The sequence below is a fragment of the Pteropus alecto genome, unplaced genomic scaffold (assembly GCF_000325575.1).
Source record: "Pteropus alecto unplaced genomic scaffold, ASM32557v1 scaffold76, whole genome shotgun sequence".
Classification (NCBI taxonomy): Eukaryota; Metazoa; Chordata; class Mammalia; order Chiroptera; family Pteropodidae; genus Pteropus; species Pteropus alecto.
Genome location: NW_006443138.1, coordinates 27,602,242 through 27,623,318, shown reverse-complemented (window position 1 = coordinate 27,623,318; position 21,077 = coordinate 27,602,242). Strand labels below are relative to the sequence as shown.

At 44.8% G+C, this 21,077-nt stretch overlaps 1 protein-coding gene across 2 annotated transcripts in view; it reads left to right on the top strand.

Annotated features, from left to right (window-relative positions):
- PRMT8 (protein arginine methyltransferase 8) overlaps positions 1-21,077 on the top strand; it is a 177,731-nt gene that overhangs the window by 73,593 nt on the left and 83,061 nt on the right. Inside the window, exon 1 of one of the 2 annotated variants that reach the window (XM_006923850.1) lies at positions 17,676-18,192. The exons of the other annotated variant lie outside the window; for it this stretch is intronic. Coding sequence (XP_006923912.1) covers positions 18,118-18,192 — 75 coding nt within the window. The 5' untranslated portion in view covers positions 17,676-18,117. Of the gene's footprint in view, positions 1-17,675; positions 18,193-21,077 lie in introns of those variants that run through there. 2 annotated transcript variants of the gene reach the window in all.

Here is a 21,077-nt window from a genome sequence, read left to right as displayed (position 1 = left end):
TCTTCCACATCCTGTGGGTATGTGAAGTATACAGAGGACAAGGGGCTGAAGGGTGATGACTTTTATGCCTCAAGTTCTCTTTTTAGACACTTTTTTTTTTCCATGTCAGAGCTTTTAAAGTTGAATTTCTGATGATCTGCTAAGAAATGGGGTTGGGCTTGGTGCTCTGCAGAGCTTTAGGAGTCATGTAATTTGTTTACTAAGAATCTAGGCATCTTTATAGAGGGAAGACCTCATTTGGGTAATTGGTCCTAAGGCTGACTTTAATAAAAATTCCTTTACCCTCCCTCCCTAACACTGTGGGTTTCCAGCACAGAGGCCCCAACATTTTCTGGCCCTATTGGAGACCAACCAACTTGAAGAGATTTTCAGCTATAAGAGAGGAGTTGTTTAGGTTAAATACATATTAGCACTTATTGCTAGGTGTCAGGGTGTTTTGGAAAAGGGAAGTTGTAGCTGCTCCTCCAAAGGTCTTTAAAAAGGGGTGAGCTCTCATCTACATGGAGCGACAGAAAGATGGGCCTGTTGGGCAATGGGGTACTAAGCCAGCTGGTCTAAGGTAGACCATCTCTTTCGAGTCTGATTCTCTGCTTGAATTAGGTTATGCAGATATACAGCAGTGAACCAGGAAAGTGCCTGCAAGTTAGTGTGCATTTATATGGAAAATCCACAGGTGCTCAAGGCTTTTAAACAAGAGCCTCATCCCTGTCTCGTTAGTACACATATATCCTCTCTCTCCCTCTTCCATCTCTAAGGGCAAGAGCTTTGCTCAATGCTGAGCAGGGAAGTCATGAGATGAGGCAGAATGGATGCATCCCAGGACAAAAGCCTTCTCAAGCAGTCCTCCCCCGCTGGGCTGATTAGAATAGTTAGTGCAGGGCGCCTTCCCCTGGAGCACTGACACAGTCTTTAATGCTCTCTCTCCTTTCTGTCTGCCAAGGAGTCTGCATCTGTTTGCCAGTTCTGGATGGGAGCATCCAAGCATGCAGCCAGGGCTGTGAGCTAAATAAGGACGAGGCTTCCAGTCTGACCATTTGGTAGGTAGTGGAGAAAGGAGGGCTCCTCAGAATCTGAGCCCACAAGGCCTGAGCCTTGGAGAAATCAGGCAGCACTTTTAAGAGAATCAGCATCCTGCACTTTTTTTCAGGAACTTGTATTTGTAGGGATAGCTTGGAGTGTGATTGGCTATAGGTAAAAAACAATTTTCCATGTGGTAGTGCTGAAAGTGAAGAGGAGGTTAAAGAATGGGTTTAATGAGGACTGTGGGGCTGCAGTACTTCTTTACAAGGCTTCCTAGTTGTTCAGAAATTATTTTTAAAACTCCACTTCCTGATCTTTCTCTAGAATAATGAAAGACAATGAGACTACAAATAAAAGTTAGAGGAAGTCATTGGAACTGCGATGTGTTCATTCATTCATTCATTCATTCAGTATGTATAAGCACCTTCTATGTGTTCAGTACTGGGCTAGGTATTGAGAGGAAAACAAAATAGAAGGTAGGACCCTGCTGTCTGGGAGCTTATAATCGAGAAATGGAGATGCATGGCCAGGACATGGCTAAGCACCTGGGAAGCACAGAAGGGTAAGGTGGCCTGAGATTTTTAATCCATCTTCGTTTGGATGTAGGGTGCCCCATGAACCTGGATTTTCCTGCAGTGGATATTCACAATGGCCTTTCTGTTCTGAAACATTTTATTTGAATACTTTTGATGAAGATCTGTAAAAAGATATCCACCTCTGCCTAGAAAACAGGAGTCACAGAACACAATTTCATGACTTTTTAATGATTTGATTCTAACTTGACCTTTCCTTCAATATTGCCTAACCTTTCCTAGTTGTTGATTCTTCTTTCTTCCAAACCACTGGCAGTCATTTCTCATCATGTCAAGTTCTATTCTCGCTGCTACTGTACCTTATTTGCTATAACCATAATGAATTGAAGGGTGACCAGAGGAATGAGAGAACTGTTTTTAAGGAGCAAGCTTAACTTTATATTCAACTTAAGGGTAATAAACTTTGGCTTGATGGTTGGAGTGTCACATGTACAATATGATAACTATTCTCCTTTACTGAGTTTTCCTTTCCCTAATGTGTATTCTGCATAATCACAGTTGGATGTAACTTTTGGCTAAAGTAAAACAAAACTGTATAAAATTAGGTGTCAGAGTGAGTGACACTGTCTATAATGCTGTGAGAGTTGAAGACAAAGAAGATTCCCCATGAGCTGGGAGGCCCTAGGAAAGGTTTCATGGAAATGAAAGCAAGACCTTGAGGACAGGATAGGGCCTTGGTGAGTTCAGAGGAAATGGCCACGTTATTGAGAGGAGGAAGACTAAACTCTTTAGTGGAATCAGAGAATCTTCATGATCTATTTATGTAACTCTTCATGAGGTTACATGTGGTGTCCCATCACCTGCCCCACCAGCTCAGGCAGGAATTTGTTCCACAGAACCTTGGCTTGGGCCCCTCCACATTCCGCAGAAAGCCATGGAGCATTTGCTGGCTGCAAGTGCTTCCTGGATTGTGAATGTGACTTGCAGGACAGAAACTTGTACTGTGGCTTCCACTCAGATGATATAAAATGAGATAGTATTACTGAGCTTTTATGTGTACTTCAAAGGCAGAAGACAAAGAATACTGGTTTCATATCCTCCTTGTGCTATCAAAGGACCATCTCCTTCTCTAGAATCTAAATTTTCCTAATACTTCAGAAGGGTTACAAAGTTGCACTTGACATGAGAAGCAACCAATGGGTATTCACTCATGTGGGCGTCTGTTATTAATGAAAAACATTAGGGTCTTTTTAAAATTTCCCAATCCTTGGAAAATAGGGAAAGGCACGGAAAACCATGCAACTGGGGCTTAATATCCTACCTCCGATCCCAAGTTCTGCATCCACTTAAAATTGGGGGAGGCATGTTAAAATCTGTCACTGTGTCAATGAATCAATTATTTTTCAAATGTAGAAAAGTTTTAAATAAAATTTATAGCGAGACATTAGAATCTATTCACTCATCCAACAACTCTTTATTGAGAATATATTGTGCCTTTTGGTTCAAGATAAGGGATGAAGCAAAGCTGGCATTTTCACTCTTCCATACCAAATTCCCATAAATGACAATACATAATTTTAAAATATAAGCAATGCTAGAAAAAAAAAAGATGTCTTTGGTACATCAGAAACCAAAGTCCCTGAAAGATGGAAAGTAGTCAAGATCAGATTGATGAAGAAAGCCACAGGTCCAGATGTCCCTAAAAAAGGATTGCTAAAAACAAAACAAAACAAACAACAACAAATAAACAAAAACAAACAGTGTTCCAGACCTGAAGATGGCATATATGGGGAGAAGGAAGCCTAGAGTGTATGACAGAGCAGGTATTTTGGGGTTACAAATAAGATCAGGCAGGCAGGCAGGAGAATCCCTCTACACCTCTATATTTGACCCTCTCAGGGCAGGCAGTAAGCAACAGAGATTGCTAGGATAATTAGGTCAGAGAGGCAGAGCAGCTCCAGGTAGCCAACGCAATCCAGGAGAAATATTTCCACTCCTGTACTCCCTATCGGCTCACTCGACCAATAGCAGGCACCTTCTCTCACTTATGTTGGACAGTGAACTAAAACCTGCCGTATAGTACATCTCAATCTTTCCCTCTGTTGATCATATTAACATGGACTTTCTGATACAAAAATGAGCATGTATCCATAATTCACTAAAAATGTCTAGAAAACCAATACTGTGAAAAGAGGTACTTACTGATTGTAGTAAAAGTTCACCCCCGCTCCCAAGGAAATCTTAATCAATAGTGTAAGCAGAATGAGACTTTCAGGAGATTTTGGAATAAGTGCAGACATTGGATCTGTGAAAAACCAGACTCTTAGAAACTAAAATGTCCACACACACACAAAATTTCAAAACCAACAAATGGATTGGACCAGCAGAGTGGGCGTAATTGAAAAGTAAATTAGTGAACTGAAAGATAAAACTAAGAAAATCTAAGTATACAGTGTAAAAGAGGGGTCCCCATCCCCTGGGCTGTGGACCGGTACCGGTCCTTGGTCTATTAGAACTGGGCCGCACAGCAAGAGGTGAGCGGTGGGTGAGCAAGCAAAGTTTCATCTGTATTTGCATCCACTCCCCAGTGCTAGCATCACTGCCTCAGCTCCACCTTAGATCATCAGGCATTAGATTCTGATAGGAGCACTGGTCCCTGGTGCCAAAAAGGCTGGGGACCACCGGAAAAGGATCATGAGATGGAAATATGGAAAGAAAAACTGACATATAGAGAACATACTCAGATATTCTGTCATCTGTCTATAAGAAGTTTCGGAAAAATAGAATGGATGGAACGAAGAGAAGAAAATAGGAAAAAAGTACCCAAATAATTTGCCAGTAGATAGACAAGAAACAGTATAAGACAAAATCCCAAGATTAAATAGAATGACCAAGTGCCAAGTAAGATGAATGAGAAAAGACCTGCAACTTAGATACATCACAATAATAAAGGAAAACTAAAAAGAAAAGAAAAAGAAAAAAGAAAAAAACTTCCAGAGGGAGGAGTAAAAGAAAAAAGATGATCCAAAAAAGAAGAAAGAGTAACAACAGATCTCACTGGTAATACTAGAGGCAAAAAGGTAGTGGAACAGCATTTACCAAACTGGGTGTGGGAAATATATTGAACCTGGAATTGTATACCCAGTAAAACTGACATTCAAGTATATAGGTAAAAAAGAGTCATTTTGGACATTATGCATTCAAAGAGTTTACCGTCCACCAGCTTACTCCAAAAAAATTACTAGAGATCATAAAAAAGCAAAATAGAAGAAATAGGAGTCAAGAACCTACTTTTTGCTAACTGCACACATTTCCATCTAGAACAGAGCAAGACAGTCTCAGTTCACTTCTTGTTGAGGAAGAATGAACTTAATCAATCATCTCCCCAGGATGTTTCACTAGATTGAAGCAACTGGCCATAAAGAAGATCTCTTAATCCAGAGCTACCCTTGAGGGTTCATGGTATTAAAGTGTGAGATGAGCATGATGTGTTGGCAATTTCCTCTTAACCTTGATCCAAGCCCTTGCTTTTGTTTCTGGAGCCTAAAGAGGTATGGCTACCTGGCTGGGGTTGCCACCATCCCATTAAATGTTTGCTATCTCTTAATTCTCAAATCTATCCCATGATTGAGCTGGGGAAATTCTCTCTTTCCTCAGGCTGATGCTCTGAATTGCAGTAATCACATCTCTGTGACGTTTTCTGATTGGAAACAGTGCAGTGGCAGACCTAGATGGATCAGAACATCAGGCCCAGCTGAGCAGAGGCAGGCATGCTCTAGGCCTCTGGGAATTCTGCCTTGTGTTCTGGCAATTTGGGACACTGCCAACTCTCTGAATGTTGGGGGAAGACTGGTCAAAAAGAGGCCTTGGCAGCCTTGGGAAGAAAAGAAGTAAAAATTGTCATAAGAGGCTATAGGTACCAGAGGTCCAGGCTAATCCACAAAGTACTGCTTTAAAAACCCTCCTGTCAGGGCTGAGAGGAGGAGTATGGGGATGCCTTATATGTCACCAGAATCCAACAGGTTCTTGCTGGGAAGTAGTCTGGATCCTTTGTCAGGCATCTCCGCAGGGGAGGGTTTGGAAGCTCTTTAAAAATTCATATGTTATTAAAGAAATTTTTCCCCCTCAAATGTCTATCCTCTGCATAGTTTTGTTTGAGAAAACCACGTGGGGCCAATGTTCCCAGCACAAGTTTGTGCTTCTCTGGTCGCTTCTCCTGTCAAGGTTGGGCCTGGCCTCGTGTGGAGCAGAGCTTTTCTTGATCTTTCCTTCACCTACATGGCCTTTGTCACATGGTTCTCCCTGGCTCTCTAGATCAGAAGGAGGCTGAGAACCAACCATGCTCAACTGACTGTCTTCAGAAAAGCCCCAGGAACTTAGCTAATATTTTTTAGTCCTTTTATTATAATCATTAACTATGCAACTGAGTAGAGGACCCTTGATACCATGTATTGTGCCTGGCTCTAGGCAGGACTGAATTTAAACCATTTTTCTCAGATAACTGTCTTCGTCACTTTATTAAAAATACCCCCAAAGAGGTAGCTACTGTAACATCTTTTGGGAAGGCTTTCTTGGAGTCCACTCCCCTGTAGTCCCACTAGACTTAGGGAAAGGACTATTCTGAGAAATCCCAAAAAGCATTGAATGTACATGACCTCATGCCATCTATGCCCAAGAATAAAGAGGCCTTTGAACCCGCTGTCTAGAGTTTTTATATGTTTCATGTTAGTGTGGGGTTCAATCCTCAGATTTTCTAATTCATGCTTCAGAGATGATGTGTTGCCCATTTAAAAGCATCTGAGCATAACTAGAGCAAACTATGGTAGTGGGGACAGCGGGTAAGAAGTCTGAAGGGGAAAGTGGTAGAGGAACAGCCAGTTATTTATGGCTGCCTTGTAAATAGACACCCAGAAGTACCAGTCCACAGATGCATTTCACTAGCACACACCATGGCCAGCATATTTTTCTATAAATTCCCAGCTAGAGAGAACTTCTCTGCAAGCCTGGGTTGAATGCAATATTTTGAAACAGATTCCTCAATACCCAGAAGTTGCTGGGTGTGCTAAGAGACAGCCACTCTGACAGCATTTGAGCTCCTAAAGAGGATGAAGTAGTATTGAGATCCTGTCTTTTTTTTTTTTTTTAAAAAAAGAGAAAAACAACTTAGAAGATAGGTAGGGTTGGGTATTCTTGAGGCCCAAATGCCTGAGCTCTAGGAGCATGAGCTTCCCCCTATATTCTTCCCGCCTTCTTCTTATTTGTTCCAAGAACTGGAGACAGTATCTCTATTCTGAATGCCAGCCACGGGGTTCACAATAACAGAATGGAAGAGGTGGCCCAGGAATTCAGCTTGTGCAAACTTCTCACATTACAGAGGAAGAGATGAAAACCAGGACTACGAAGGACTCTATAGGGCAAGGGCAGATCTTAGCCACACTCTCTCATTTCTCAGTGGCCTCTGTCTTGACACCTCCCACCCTAAGGTCTTCAGCAAATTGTGGCAGAGCTGAGACTAGGATTTGAATCTCTTGATTCCAGATCAGTGCTACTTCCCTCCCCCACTGCCCATCAAGAACTCCATGCTTTCTCTGTTGCCTATAGGCCAGGCACAACCTATCAGCAGGCAGAATGAAATATCAGTGTAACATGATTTAAAAGAGTGCGGGGCGAACTTCCATTCCCAAATTGTGCTCCCATCAGCCTGTCACTGATGCTTGACCTTCCACCATTAGAGATTCATTCTTTTGTAACTAGGAGGTGAGGCAAGCTTCCAGTCTCCTCTTGAAATGCAAGTACCATTGGGAAGGCCAGCAACAACTGATGGTTAATAAGCTGCAAGGGCTGTTTCTCCAAGATAGTTGATACCCAAGGGTGATGGTAGCGATGTGGAGGGGAAGCCAGGGCAAGAGAGATTTTGGAACTCTTTGAAATAGGAAGATAGAGTCGGGACTGGTGTGAGAATGGGTTTACTCTGATGCTGACATTCCATAAATGCTATTACTTGCCCAACTAAATAAGACATAACATGACCAGATACATTGCTGGGAAATTCCCTTTACAAGGCATGAGCAAATGTTTGAAACTCTGAAGGGAAAGACAGGGCAACCCACACTCTACCAGCAGAGGATGCCCCGCCTAATGCTTCCTGTGTATGGGTGTTGAGACTCAGTCAGAGTCAGGTCCCCTCATCTCCCCCAAGGCTTTATTTGTGCGAATTGACCTGCAGGAGCACTTTAGTCTATGGATGAAGAAGGGAGGAGTTTGTAATAGGATTTCATGAGTGGAAGACGGGGAAGAGACACAAACAGAGGGGATGGCGCGTCACCTAAATTCTACCCTGACATTGGGCTTTGTGCCCTTACAAAAGAATGGAAGAGTTAGGGCCAGAAATGGAAAGGGCTGTTTTTCTAAGAGGCTTGATGAGACTCAAAGCACAAGGAATGGGCTCATCAGATCTTTCCCTGCTTCTGCTCAATATCCAGAAATTGCTGAGTGTGCTAAGTGACAGCCACTCTGACATAGCCATTAGCGTGCTTATGAGGAACATTGTCAACGTGGGCAATGTCAGCTCCTGAAATCAACCTTAAGACATTGACTAAAGGGGAGTCAAAGATGAAGAAGAAGACTCAGCGTGAGTACCTATGACGTGGTCTTATCTTATGAGGTCTCTTAGACACCCTTGGGAAGACCTTTATAGGGGGAAGAGTGGTAAAGGATTCTCTGTCACGAGAGGAGTTGAGAAGAGAAACTCTGGGTAATTGTTATTTAGTGCGACAGGCTGGAGTGGCCTAGTTATTCTGGAGTTCCTCTTATATAATTTGAACCCTGCCTGAGATGCCAACAGACAAAAATAGACTCTGAACCCTGGGCCAGGGAAAAGAGCCCGTGGTCCTGCTCAGAGAAAGTCCAGTGGTTCTCTGGTGGCCTCTGCCTCCTCCTTACTCACCCGAACTTAGGCTTTTATTCTAGGAAAACTCTAGGGAAGTTTGCTCCAAACTCAGTCTAGAAAGGTCAGAAACAAGAACAGTTTCAGGGACCTCATTATTCAATCAGTAGAAGGAGGAGAAGAAAGCCAATTGTTGTCTTAACTAACGGGATAAAATGAGGCACAGGAAGAGGACGAGATTTGCTCAGAGCCCCCTCCCCCAGTCAGAAACCATGCCTTGAAGATTCCAGGGTCTAATTTATGGGCCAGGAGATTTGTTTAAAAAAAGAAAAAGCCATCTTTCCAGGTTGGAAAAGTGTCAGGGCATATATACAAAGTTGATCTGATACCACTGTCCCCTTCTTCCTCCACTGTCCATGTGCCAATGTGCCGAATCTTTCCTTCCCCCCTATGATTAACCCCACAGTTGCTCAGGATGCATTAACTAAGTCCTGATGTAGTTTTGTGGCAGATTTGGCTGCTGCAGAATCTGAGTTTTCCAAAAGTTAAAAAAAAATCACATCCTTCATACTTGCAAATATGGTATGCAACCCAGAGTGATACCACTTAGAGCAGTTACTAAGCAGATGTGACAGAAAGAGGTACAGCAAGAATATAGGTTGATAGGTGCTATTTAGATGGAGTTACCTTGTCTAGAGCCATTGCCAAGTTGACAGATACTCTGGCCTCTGGGAGTGGGGTGTAGTTTTTAAACCTGTACTTGCACCTGAGTCTAACATAACAGCAGCTGCAATTTTGCAGAACTAAGTTGGTCACGACCAGCCATATGTTGCATGCCATCACACCCATTTATTGAGGACTGCAATGAGCCTGGTTTTGGGTTGGCACTTTACAACAACCCTGAATAGCAGTTTTACCAGACACAGTTCTTTTCACAGAGGGGAAATTTGGGACTCAGAGAAGTTAAGCAATGTGCCCAAAGTCACATCCATAGAGTTAACATATCAGACTCTGGATTTAAAACCAGGTCGATGCAGTTCTGAGGTCTGTGCACCTTCTACTAGTTTAGTCAGGGAAACATGGCTCCAGGTAGGGTTCAATTCTTTACCAGGTGTGTGACTTGAGCAAGTTCATTAACCTTTCTGAGCCACCTTTTCCTGATGCAAATAATGCGAACGGCGTGAGGATTCAGTGGGGTAATGTATATAATGCACTTAACATAGTGCCTGGCCCCGAGTGAGCACTTGGCCCATCATTCTGAGGTCACCAGGCTCCCTCTTCCTCCGCAGGCCCTAGGAGAGAACCACATTCTCAGGAAACAGCTCTTAGCCTTGCCAGCAGTATTTCCCTCCCAGGAGAGGAAAGCCCCTGGAAGCCACAGTTGCATTTTAATTAAATGAATACCTGGATTGTCCAAGAAATCGAAGCCACTCTTCTCTTGCTGTGTGATTTTAAAATGCCATCTAATCTTTATGTAGTCTGTCCTGTGGAGTAACTTGAATAATCCCTGACCCCGAGAGGTGTGCTAGGATGATAATTGAGTTTTGCTTCCCCACAGGTGAATTAGTCACAAAATGGACTACTCCTGGTAAGAAGAGGACTCTGGCCAGTTTCTCCAGCAACCCAGCTGGCTGCTTTCTGGACCATTATCCGTGGCTACCATTAATTTGGATATGTTTTGAAGCCAAGAATCATCAGACAGGTAGAGATTCTATAAGCATATATCAGGATACATAAATTAAGTTAAAAAAGTGATTTTTGGATAACCTTTTGATTTGCATTATTTGTGTATTGACATGAATCATTGAGAGCTGGTGGGGTTATGCTGACTATAGCCCAGTAGCCTATGTTATCCAAAAATTCACTGGTTCGCCCATTGGAGCTCTGATCTCTGACAAGCACTGGGGAAATCAAATGATGACTATTTAAAATGGCTGCTTGACTACTGTTTTTGAGGTTGCTAGAGTCAAATGGAACTCTTAAAAAAAAAAAAAGGAACTCCTTTTGACCTCTAGAAAGTCTGAACCATAACCTAGTGCTGTAATAAAAGTTATAATCGGTATTACCAACAGGCTTCCTTTGTCAATCTCTGATCTGTAACTTTTCATTCAATCACTCTTGCAAGTGAAAGGGATAGGGTGTTCTACTCTTCAGCCTTGGTTTTGACCATCGGAATTGAATTTTGGTGTGAGATGCATATGACCAGCCTTTGTTGTGATTTGGGTGTAGTTAGAATCATAATTCACACCATGCAAAAAATGACAAAGCAGAAAGGGTATGTAAAGCTTGTCTCATGCAAATCTCTTCTTTTTAAAGAAGAGATAATGGGCCCAGAAAAGAAAAATGACCTTCTCAAGGCCATGCTACTGTTTAATGACAGAGCTGCGACTGGGGCACTGGTCTGCTGACGCCTACAGTGACATACTTTCTCCATATCACACTATATCTCTATCTCATGTGGATTTGCATGTGGATTTCTTCTATGAAGAAATGTTGGGAAAGAAACTCACTTTTATTAGAACACTATTTCCCAAAAACTGTTAAGTACGTCATCTACATTGGCTCATTTTATTTTCACAGCTCATCCGCTGAAGAGAGATGACCATTAAGCCATTTTTACACAGTGGAGAGGTTAACTCACTGGTCTGTCAGATCAAAAGCCCATGATCTTTTTCCCAGTCTCTGACAAGTGTCTCCTTCCTCTCACCTCTTTCTGCCTTGTCCTCTCTCACACTTTGAAGCACCCTCTGAAAGACTGAAATGGGAAGTTTTAAATGGTAAGGTTTCCTTTGATTAAGGGAAAGTCTGAATACAGTAAATATTGTTTTAAAAGGGAGCGAAACAAGACTCTTCTGGGAAGTGGAGCATGGTTTTCCAGGTGGTGGGGTTTCTATTAAGCACTATATATAAGCAGCAGTGGCATACTGCCATCAATCCAGTCACAGCCTTTTGGAAGAAAAGGAACTAAGGGTAGCCCCAAAGGCCCGAGTATCCTTTGTGGCCATTCCATCCAAGTGACAGGTAATTGATGCCAATGTTTTTTATTCTTATTGTTTTTCAGGCCACAGAACCTCTTGGTAATATCAAATTCATGCGTCGTTGCCCAATACTTGGAAGCAATCTGGTTTCCCTCCAGGAAGAAATATCCCATGTCTCAGCATCTCTCATGAACACTTTCCCAGGCATTGTAAAGCTCTTGATGTAGAAACACCTTTAAAATAAGGATTGTGTCTTTTATTTCATGGATCTTCCTTCTCAAGTGCCTGATCCAGAGCTTTGAAAGCAGTAGATGTTTTTGCACTTGACATTAGAAGATGGAAGGGGAAGAGAGTTTGGATTTGTGCCTTCTAAGAGTTCAGACTACAATCTGAGAAATAAAATTTTGGTAAGGACCTGGCAATATATATTAAAATGAATCCACTTTTGGGGAACTACCGTGTAGAAATAAAAGCTCTTGTTCGTAAGAGTATATATAAAAGAACATTTATTGTAATATTGCTTCGAGTGACAGGAAACTAGGAACAACTTGAAAGTCTATCAGAAAAAAGTATGGTATATACATACAGTGAGACATGATACAGCTTTTAAAAATAATGACTTGGATTTATGTGTGATAATGTGAAAAGAAGTTTATAATACACTGTATGATGAATGAAGCAAGTTGCTGAGTAATGTATATAATTCTGCTTCTACACAACATATACCAATAGTGAATTGGTTATAACTTGGATATATGCATTTGCATGAGTCAAAAATGGAGGATACACAGCAAAATGTTACTATTACCCTAGAGGAATACAATTTTAAATTTTTAAAAAATCTAACAAGGCTTAAATTAAAAAAAAAAAAAAATCCCTCTGAGAAGAGAAGAAAGAGATCGGGGTGGTGACATGGTCCAGAAAGGAAACAGATGGAATCAAGCACAGCTTTGTTTAGCCACCTCTGCTCATTGTGCATTTTCAGGCGAGGTTACCCTTGAATCACCAGAGATCAGCCAGCCCTGCACTAGGGCAGATCACAATACGTAGTGCCCCAAGTAATGTCAGTACATAATGCATTTCGGTGAGCTAAGACTGCAAAACCTCTTACATATAAAGTTTTGGAGGTACACAAGGATTTTATTATCTTGATAATGTGTCCTCAGCCTTACTTGATGGGAGGCTCCTTTGCTTTTGGTCCAGGCCATATAGCCTCCAGGGTCTCCCTATTCATATCAATAGGTACTTTTTGCAGGGCCTGCCTGACAATAAGCTATTGATTATAGCTGTATTTAACTTATAAGAACCAATCCATATGACCCTGATAGTGTTTGAATTCATAACCAATTCTTCTTGGAAGATGTCATAAGGGAGGGACTTATCTTTTCATCTTTTAGTCCAGAATGCCTAGCACAGTGCTTGGCTCATGTAGTTGCTATACAAGGGCTTATAGAAGAAAACGTGTATTGTTGTTGCACTGAATAGACTGGGTTGATTTCTAGTTGGCTTTGAGGGATTCAGGAGAGATTTTCGAGACAAAAAGGTGATCCTTTAATGAAATATTTGAAAAGGAGAAAAGAAGCGAAGTGTACGACCTCCACCAAGAAGAAAAAGCTAATTTCTGTTGTGACAGCATTTCAAAAAATATTTTAGTATATTTAAAGTTCCGCTACTGTATCTTTCCCCTTCTCCAAAAAAGTTTGGTTTCCATCATAGATCATTGAGAGAAAAGTAACAGTAGTCTTAATTTTCACTCTGAGAGAAAAGTAACAATAGTCTTAATTTTCAGCTTTTTAGGGGCATAAAACAACAAGTATTAAGCTATTAATGCAGAATTACTTAAAAAATGCCTTCCGAATATTGTTATAATAAATAATCAAAACAAATAGTATTATATCCAATGCAAAACCACAGTGAATTGACTTAATCATACATTATCAGAGCAAGGAAATAACATTCTGGTTTTAATGACAAAAAAATACAAGACAAAACTAAAACACCCAAATTAACTTTGCAGGCACCGGTGCCACTCTCAAAAGTTCTTTGGAACATAGTTTAAGAAATAACTGGGCCTTGGGTTAGAGAAAATTAAGATTGTAGAGACTTTTGTGCAAGGAGAATGGCCCAGGTGTGGGGCTTCTGATAGGCTCAGTCAGATAGGTGCCCGCCACAGCCTTGGCTTGACTCCTGTCTGGCCCAGAAGACATTAAGAACACCACTGGGTTAGCTGCTGGGAGGTGGTGATGGATAATGGCTGTGACCTGATTCCTGAGGAGCCATGAATTCACTGCAGCGTGTCTTAGCCATATGTGCGACCTGGCCACGTGTGTGGTTTCTCCAGGAGGAGGAGGGGAAGCTACATGAGTAATGAGTTTTATATGCCTCCTTTTATTGTAGCAACCATATTTAAGCCAGAGCCTCGCTTTCCTAGACAGTATGGTCTAAGGGTTAGAGAAATTGCATCTCAATTACCTGGGTACTGGATTTTGGGAGGCAACAAAGGAAGTGTTGGTTGGCTCCTGAAGTTGAGCCACTATGCACAGTCTCCACCTTCTGGAGGGCTCACAGATAAAAGGAGACAATTACAGAGTGGAGCAGGTGAATCCTTAGGGGCCTTGCTCAACCTTCTAGAATTTGTAGCAACAGCTAAGCACAATAGTCTAACTGAACCCTTTCAGTGACAGGAAACTATCTTGCTCTGTGGCATCTCATGAAGTTGGTAACATTTCCAATTATTTCCCTTCCCAGGAGTTTCATTCAAACCTCTGCATGCTGTCTCAACCGTCAGCACAACTTTACTCTTTCAAAAAAACGTGTGGCTCTGAAGAAGCGTTGTGTTTGAGATGGACCTTTCAATAATATGAGAGTTTGGAGGGCTCTTTCTATAACTTAGAGACCTTCTTTTTCTGCCTTTTTTTCTCCTCCAAATATCTTTATCCAATTGCTATCAACCATGAATGTCCATTAGAATCACCCAGGAACCTAAAAAAAAATCCTGATGCCCAGGCCTCATTAAATTATACTCTTTTGAGGTGGGACCAATACACTGGTATTTTTAAAGATGATTCCATTTTGCAGCCGAAGTTAAGAACCACTGCCTTGTTCCTGGAAACTGGTTAAACTCTTGAAGGTCATGCTATGGATTAAGGCATCTTAGACTTGAATCCTGACTCTACCATTTGGATAATTCTCCGTGTTTTTGTGTCTTCTTCTGTCATGCGGTCATAATAATAGTACCTACTGCAAAGGTTGTTGGAAGAACTGCATGAGGACACATTAAGTCCAGGAGAGTCTCTGGCATGTAGCAAGTGCTCTGTAAGTTTAACTCAGAACCTAGAACAGGTTCTAGCAAATGTTAACACAATGTGTTCTTACCACAAAACCAGGCGTTATTCTAAGCACTTCACACGTACTACTAAATACATGTTGCACTGAAGATCTAGTGTAAGAAAAGTGACATAGCAAAATGTGTCTTTGGGTTTTCTTTACTTCGTAGGACCTGTAGTTCCAGACTGCCCATTTAACTCAGACTTCAGCAAAGTCCCTGTACCCCTTGTCATCTCATATTTCTTTTTGCCTATCCTCAAAATCCCTTCAAAAGTCTTCTACAAAAGTTCTGTACATTTCAAGGCATTCAAGGTGACTAAATTAAGAGCTTCTTAATAGTCAGTTCTATATTTTTTTGTTGCCTTTTTTTTTATGTCCAGTGCCTACTGATGAGCTAGGTATGTAAGAGATGCCCAGTAAGTTCTTTATAGAATGACTAAATTAATTCACCTTGTAAAAGACTATGCTAATATACTTATGCAAGAGACATGAAGACTGAATTCCTGTGAATGATGGTGTTGGTGAGAAAAATACTACTACAAAATGCCTACTGTGTGCTAGGTATTTTTCATGCATACAAAATTTTAAAAACCTAGGAGATGGGTATTCGGGTAATCTTTGGCCATGTAACAACAAATCACTCTAAAACTTAGTGTCTTAAAATAACAATTATTTTCCTTTTGATTGTAATTAAATGGGAGCATAGCAAGAACAATACCTCTCTGCTCCAAAATGGCTCAACAGAGGACTGGAGTATGCACTTTCAGGACAGCTCACTCATGTCCTCCAGCCATAATGGAACCACCTGATGTCCTAGGCTCCTTCTTCACAGCTCCAGTCTGACTCTGAGTTGAATGGGTTGGAATAGAAAACTCTTTCTATGAGAATACAGCTCTCGATCTCAGCCTCTCCACTCTCCATTCCAAGGGGGAGCCGTGTCTGTGCTTGGGGAGAAGCCAAGCAAAGCAAAAGATTTCAACAGAGAACGGAGGAAACACACCCACTGAGGTTCTCATAGCAACATAATCATGCATAGGCAGCAGCCTATTTCGGTGGGAGCTTGTCTCAGCTCCCCTCCTCCCCAGTTAGTCACAGCTCAGGCAGAAGTGGTTTGGGGTGGGGTCAGAAGAGAATGTTGGACTGAAAGTCAGGAAGCTGGGGGAGCTGCTTTCAGATGCTTCCCCAGCTGGCTGAAGGATCATGGGCAAATGTCCTTTCTCTAATCTTGGGGTCCTTATTTATAAAATGAGAGGACTGGACTAGAGCGCTGTGAAGATACTTTCTGATATTCTTTGATTATACAATTACTGAGACTCTCTTGCTAAGGGATCAGGTGTGTCAGGATCTTTTGTATCTGAGAAAGATGCTTTGAGAAAATGAGGTTCAAAAGTGTAAAGTCATTCTTTAGATTCCCCTCATTTATCCCCCTACCACCTTCCGCACATTGGCAGGATGTGAAAGAGAAGGAGAATAACCAGGTGTTGCCAAGAACTCTCCTCACTCACCCCCAACACTAATCCAGGTCTATGGTCTTAGAAAGAAAAAGGTTAAGACAGACAGACAGACAGACACACACACACACACACACACACACACACACACACACACACACACACACACCGGTGGATTCTAGCCAGTTCTCTTTTCACTCTTTTTACTCTCCATCCCCTCCCCTCCTCTTCCTACTCCACTATTGCAGTGTATCCTCTCTTTCCACTCGGACCAGGTGATGGAGGCATCCTTAGATTCTGGCCCATTTCTTCAATGGACTCTGGGGTTGGTTGAGGACAATCAGGTCCACATTTCTTGCTGTCAAAGGTGATGTTAAAAAATAAATAGGGCATGCATGCAGGACTGATCTCTGCATGTAGGTACAGGACAAGATGAGAGCCAGGAGGCTCAGAAAGCATCTTTTAGGTTCCCGTCCCTGACTTGTGGGCAGCAAGCTTGAAAGTGCAGCTGTCTTTGAAAGAGTCAGCTTGAGTGGCCTGTTGTAATGGGAGAGACAGAATGGGGTTCCCTCCCCCTTGTTCTATCCCCACCAGCCTGACAGATGGCCAGTAAGACGGGGGAGGGGGGCTCTCAAAGTGAAGACAGGAATGTATTGTATAAAAATTCACACCCCCTGCTGCCGCCCAAACTCTCTTAAAAAAGGATCAAGAGAATCCTAATGGGTACGTGACATCCTCCCTCTCTCCATAAAAGGGACTTCAAAATCTGGTGATGATGGGGGAAGGGTGAGGAGAGAAAAGAGAAATGTGTCTGCAGGAGGCTGCCAAGGAAAACTAGGGTAGGGGGAGCACGACTGCAGGCACATCCATTTGACTTTCTCCCACTCTCTTCCCGAAGCCACCTCTGGCTGAACCTTCGCCTCACCCTCTCAGCCTGAGAGAGGCTTGGAGCCCCACGGTGCCTTGGATAGGGAGAGTCGGGGAAAAGAAGAAATCATGATACCATACTTAGAACAAGAGTTGAAGGAGTTAAGGACCCTCCCTCATCCAGACACCTACCCCTTCGCTCTCCAAAACCCAAACCTTAATCACCAAGGAAGGATCCAGGAATTGGCAGAGGAGCGGGAAAGTTGGGGGTGGGGTGAAGAGGAGGTAACTGTGGCCCAGTCTTGCCCAGGGCTTGTTCTCGGCGGGAGGACGTACGGCCGGGTCCCAGAACCTGCAAGAGCCCAGTTCCGGAGCCTGCTCTCTCCGAGCCTCGCGCGTGGCCCTGCAGCGTCCGCGCAGCCCTTGCCCCCGCGCAAGTGTCCGCAGCGCCTGGGAGTTGAGGCGGCCAAGAGACCCTTGCAGTCCGGTGTAGGGGGCGGGCCCCGGGGCGCTGGGGGCCCTTGGTCTGCGCCCCGTCGCCGCCTGCTCTACCGAACCTCCTACCCCGCCCCCACTCACCCGGCTCAGCCCCTAGGAGAGACGCGCAGGAAGCGTGTTGCTTCGCTCAGCCGATCCGCAGAAGTTGAGAGGAGTTGGTGGCTGCCTTCGGCCGGCCGGACTTTGCGAGCGGAGCAGCCAGGAGAGAGACGCCGCCGCCGCGGAGCCTTCGGGGCTGCCTCCCTCCTGTCTAGCCCGCAGCGCGGGTGGAGAGGGGCGGGGAGGGGTCGGGTGCGCGAGAAGAACTTGAAACTGTGTGAAGGAATCCGAAGCAGATGAGAAGGGAGGAAAATAAAACAAAGTGGAGACTGCAGGAAAGACTCAGCCGGGGTTGACTGTATCGGCTGACGCTCCGGCAGAGGGGCTGGGTTGGGTTTTTTTTTTTTTTTTTTTTTCCCCTTTCCCTTCCTTCCATTCTCTTTTTCTCTTTCTTTTAAAGCTACACCAGCTCTTTCTTTCTCTACTATCTCTGTATCACCAAACCCTTGCTGGCTCTTATGGGCATGAAACACTCCTCCCGCTGCCTGCTCCTAAGGAGGAAAATGGCGGAGAACGCTGCCGAGAACACCGAGGTAAGGAGGCGAGAGGACGGGGGCTCTTGGCGACCCCGGAAGCCCACCGGACCGCCGCGCCGCCGCCGCTGTCGCTGCGCCGCCGCCGCTCAGCACCGAGAGCCAAACTTTCCCCAGTACCATCCCGCTTGCTTCCGCCGGCCGTGTGCGTGTGCGTGTGTGTGTGTGTGTGTGTGTGTGTGTGTGTGTGTGTGGTGGGGTGGGGGGAAAGGCAGTGCATATCTCAGGTCCCCTCCCTCTTGAAAATGCAAAAAGAGTCTCTCTCACCCCATCTCCCTCTCCTGCCGCCCGCTGCTCGCTTCTCTTTCCCCCAAGTCCCAAATCCTAGGCAGCCGCTCTCCCTTGCCCTCTCCTCTGGGCTCCGGTAGGGCCCCAGAGTCCCGGCTTTGTGCAGAGCTGGGAAGGGTGATCCTGGGTCCAGGTCTGCTTCCTGCAGTGCCTTGACCACCTCCAGACGCTGCCCCAGATTTACCCTTCAAGCTCGAGTCCCTGAGCTCTCGGTCCCCGCAGCACCGCGGAGAGCTTCCGGTCGCGGGGAGTCAAGCTCAGCCGGTGGTGGGACTTGGGCTCCACCAACAGATCAGATCCTCCCGCCCGGATCCGGGACAGGGAGAGGTCTGCAATCCTCGAACGTTAGAGCCGCCTCCGGGACACTAACCCAGGGGAGGGAGCGCCGGCCACCTTCAGAACCAGGGACAGCGTCCGCTCCTGCTGCAGCTGAGCCGGCGCCGGCGGTGGGGGCTGCGCGCCGCGGGCTGCAGCGACAAATGGGTCTGCAGCCACTCGTCCCGCAGCAGCTTTTGAATGTCGCTCTAGCTCCGTAAATTACGCTCTTGCCCCCTCCCTGTCCTCCCCCCCGCCTTCGGCAGCCCAATAACTGCCCTTTCTCTACTCTCAAGTTGGCCCTGAGCCGCAAAGAACCCTGCTGGGCTTTAGGTCCCAGTACTGAAAGCTGTGTTCTCTGGCCTCGCACTGACCCTGCTGTCATTACAACTGGACTAGTCCGTAGGTTCTGGGAACCTGTAGTCACGAAGGGGATCAGCGCGGGCAGTCCCCTTACCTTCCTGGAGAAACGGTGAGCCGAGGTGGGGGCGGAGTGGGGTAAATGTGTGAAGATCACCCCTTACACGGTGGCAGGAGAAAGGCAGAGAGCAAACTCCCGGGCTCTATTAATAGCCGAGTGTCTGGTGGGGCTGCCGTACATTTCACATATGGTTACCCATATGCAGCATGGGGCAGGTGTGGCGCGGGGATTGTCCCTCTGTCTTGCTGGAACGCATAAAGGTGCAGAGACCCTTCGCAATCTTCTCCCCTCAAGGTCTGAGCTGCAGCTAACCCCTACCTCACAGCGTGGGCAGCAAAGCTTAAAAAAAAAAATTCTTTGAGAGACTAGAAGCAGCATGCATCTGGCAACTATCTATTTTGAAACAAACGCTCTCTGGGGCTTGAGAACAGTCGAGTATTCAGTAGCTAATGTCGTCTCCTTGAGTTAGGGCAAAGCCAGCAAGTGTGCGTTCCCCTGGACACTTGCTCTTCCCCACCCCCCATCGGAGGGCAGACATTCAGAATACTGTGTAGTATAAGCCTCACAGATGAAAGCTAGCTTCACCAATCCCCTCGCCCTCCTCCCTCCAATCGCCCACCGGCGGAAGAGGTTTCTAAAAATAGCTCAGAGTCAAGGCTGCATCTTGTGTAAAGTGTTGCACTAGCCGGCACGTAGCAATCCTTATAGCCAGGTGGCTGGAGCGCTGGAAGCAAGAAACAGCTTCCTCCTCCGCCCTCCCCAACCCCTGCTCAGTTTCTAAAAAAAAAAAAAAAAAGTTTTCTCAGGTCTCTAACCCCCGCACCCCGGCTGTTGCACGGGATCTGGGTGCAGACCCTTGCCAGGTTCCGCATGGTGCAGCAGCGACTGCTGGGCTCCCCACCATGGCCTGGGTTAAAGGCTTTCAGTAGGCAGAGCGACGCGCGCCAGGCTATTTTTACTTGCTTCCCCCGCGGCTCCGCGCTCCCCCTTCTAAGCAGTTGCACATGCCAGCTCTGCTCAAGGCATCAATGAAAACAGCAGTAGAGGCGCCGAGCTCCTGCGAGCAAAAAAAAAAACCCCGCGTCGCACACAGCGGAGGTGGGTGGGGCAGACCCAGTGGGGGGCTCCTTGGAGGAGAGTGAGTCGGGGGGTTCAGTTCTTAGTAACTCCCTGGAAAAAGGAGGAATTCAGACTTGTTCAAATGAGGCATCCAGGCAGCGTGACAATCACTTGGTTTTTCTCCAGGAACTGGCTGTTTTTGGAGTAAGCCAGGACTAGAGCAGTACTTCCAAAAGTGGGGAATTGTGGGTTTGCCTGCGTGTGTGGTGGGAGAGAGATGCAAGGATGTCTCTGTGGTGTGCGTGCGTGTGTGCGTGTTTGTGTTCTTAATTGAACATGACTTTATCAAACACTGACTCTGTACTAGGAATAATTATGTACCCCAGATCCAAGATCAAGACAAGCAGGTCCCTGCTCTCTAGAGACTCACTGTCTGGTGGACTGTGGTGCCTGAAAATCAGGATTATCCTGTCATACCTTTTCTTGCCTTGTGTTGGTGTTGTTTGCAAGTGCTTTTATATCCTTTAATCCTCACAATAATCCTGTGAGATAAGCAAAGGTTAGTATTTATTTTTTTTAACCCCATTCTATAGGTGAGGACACTGAACCTGAGAGGTCCAGCAATTTCTGAAGGTCACCTAGTCAGCTAAATCAGCCCGGGAACACAGTTTGCTCCCACTTCTGATTCTTTGCTCTTCACCCTAATTCGTATTTCTAAAAAGATGCCATGTGTGAATGGAAGTAGGTAAGGAGTAGAGAAGAGAGGATTATTTTGGAAGGGAGAGATGAAATGTTGGGGGTA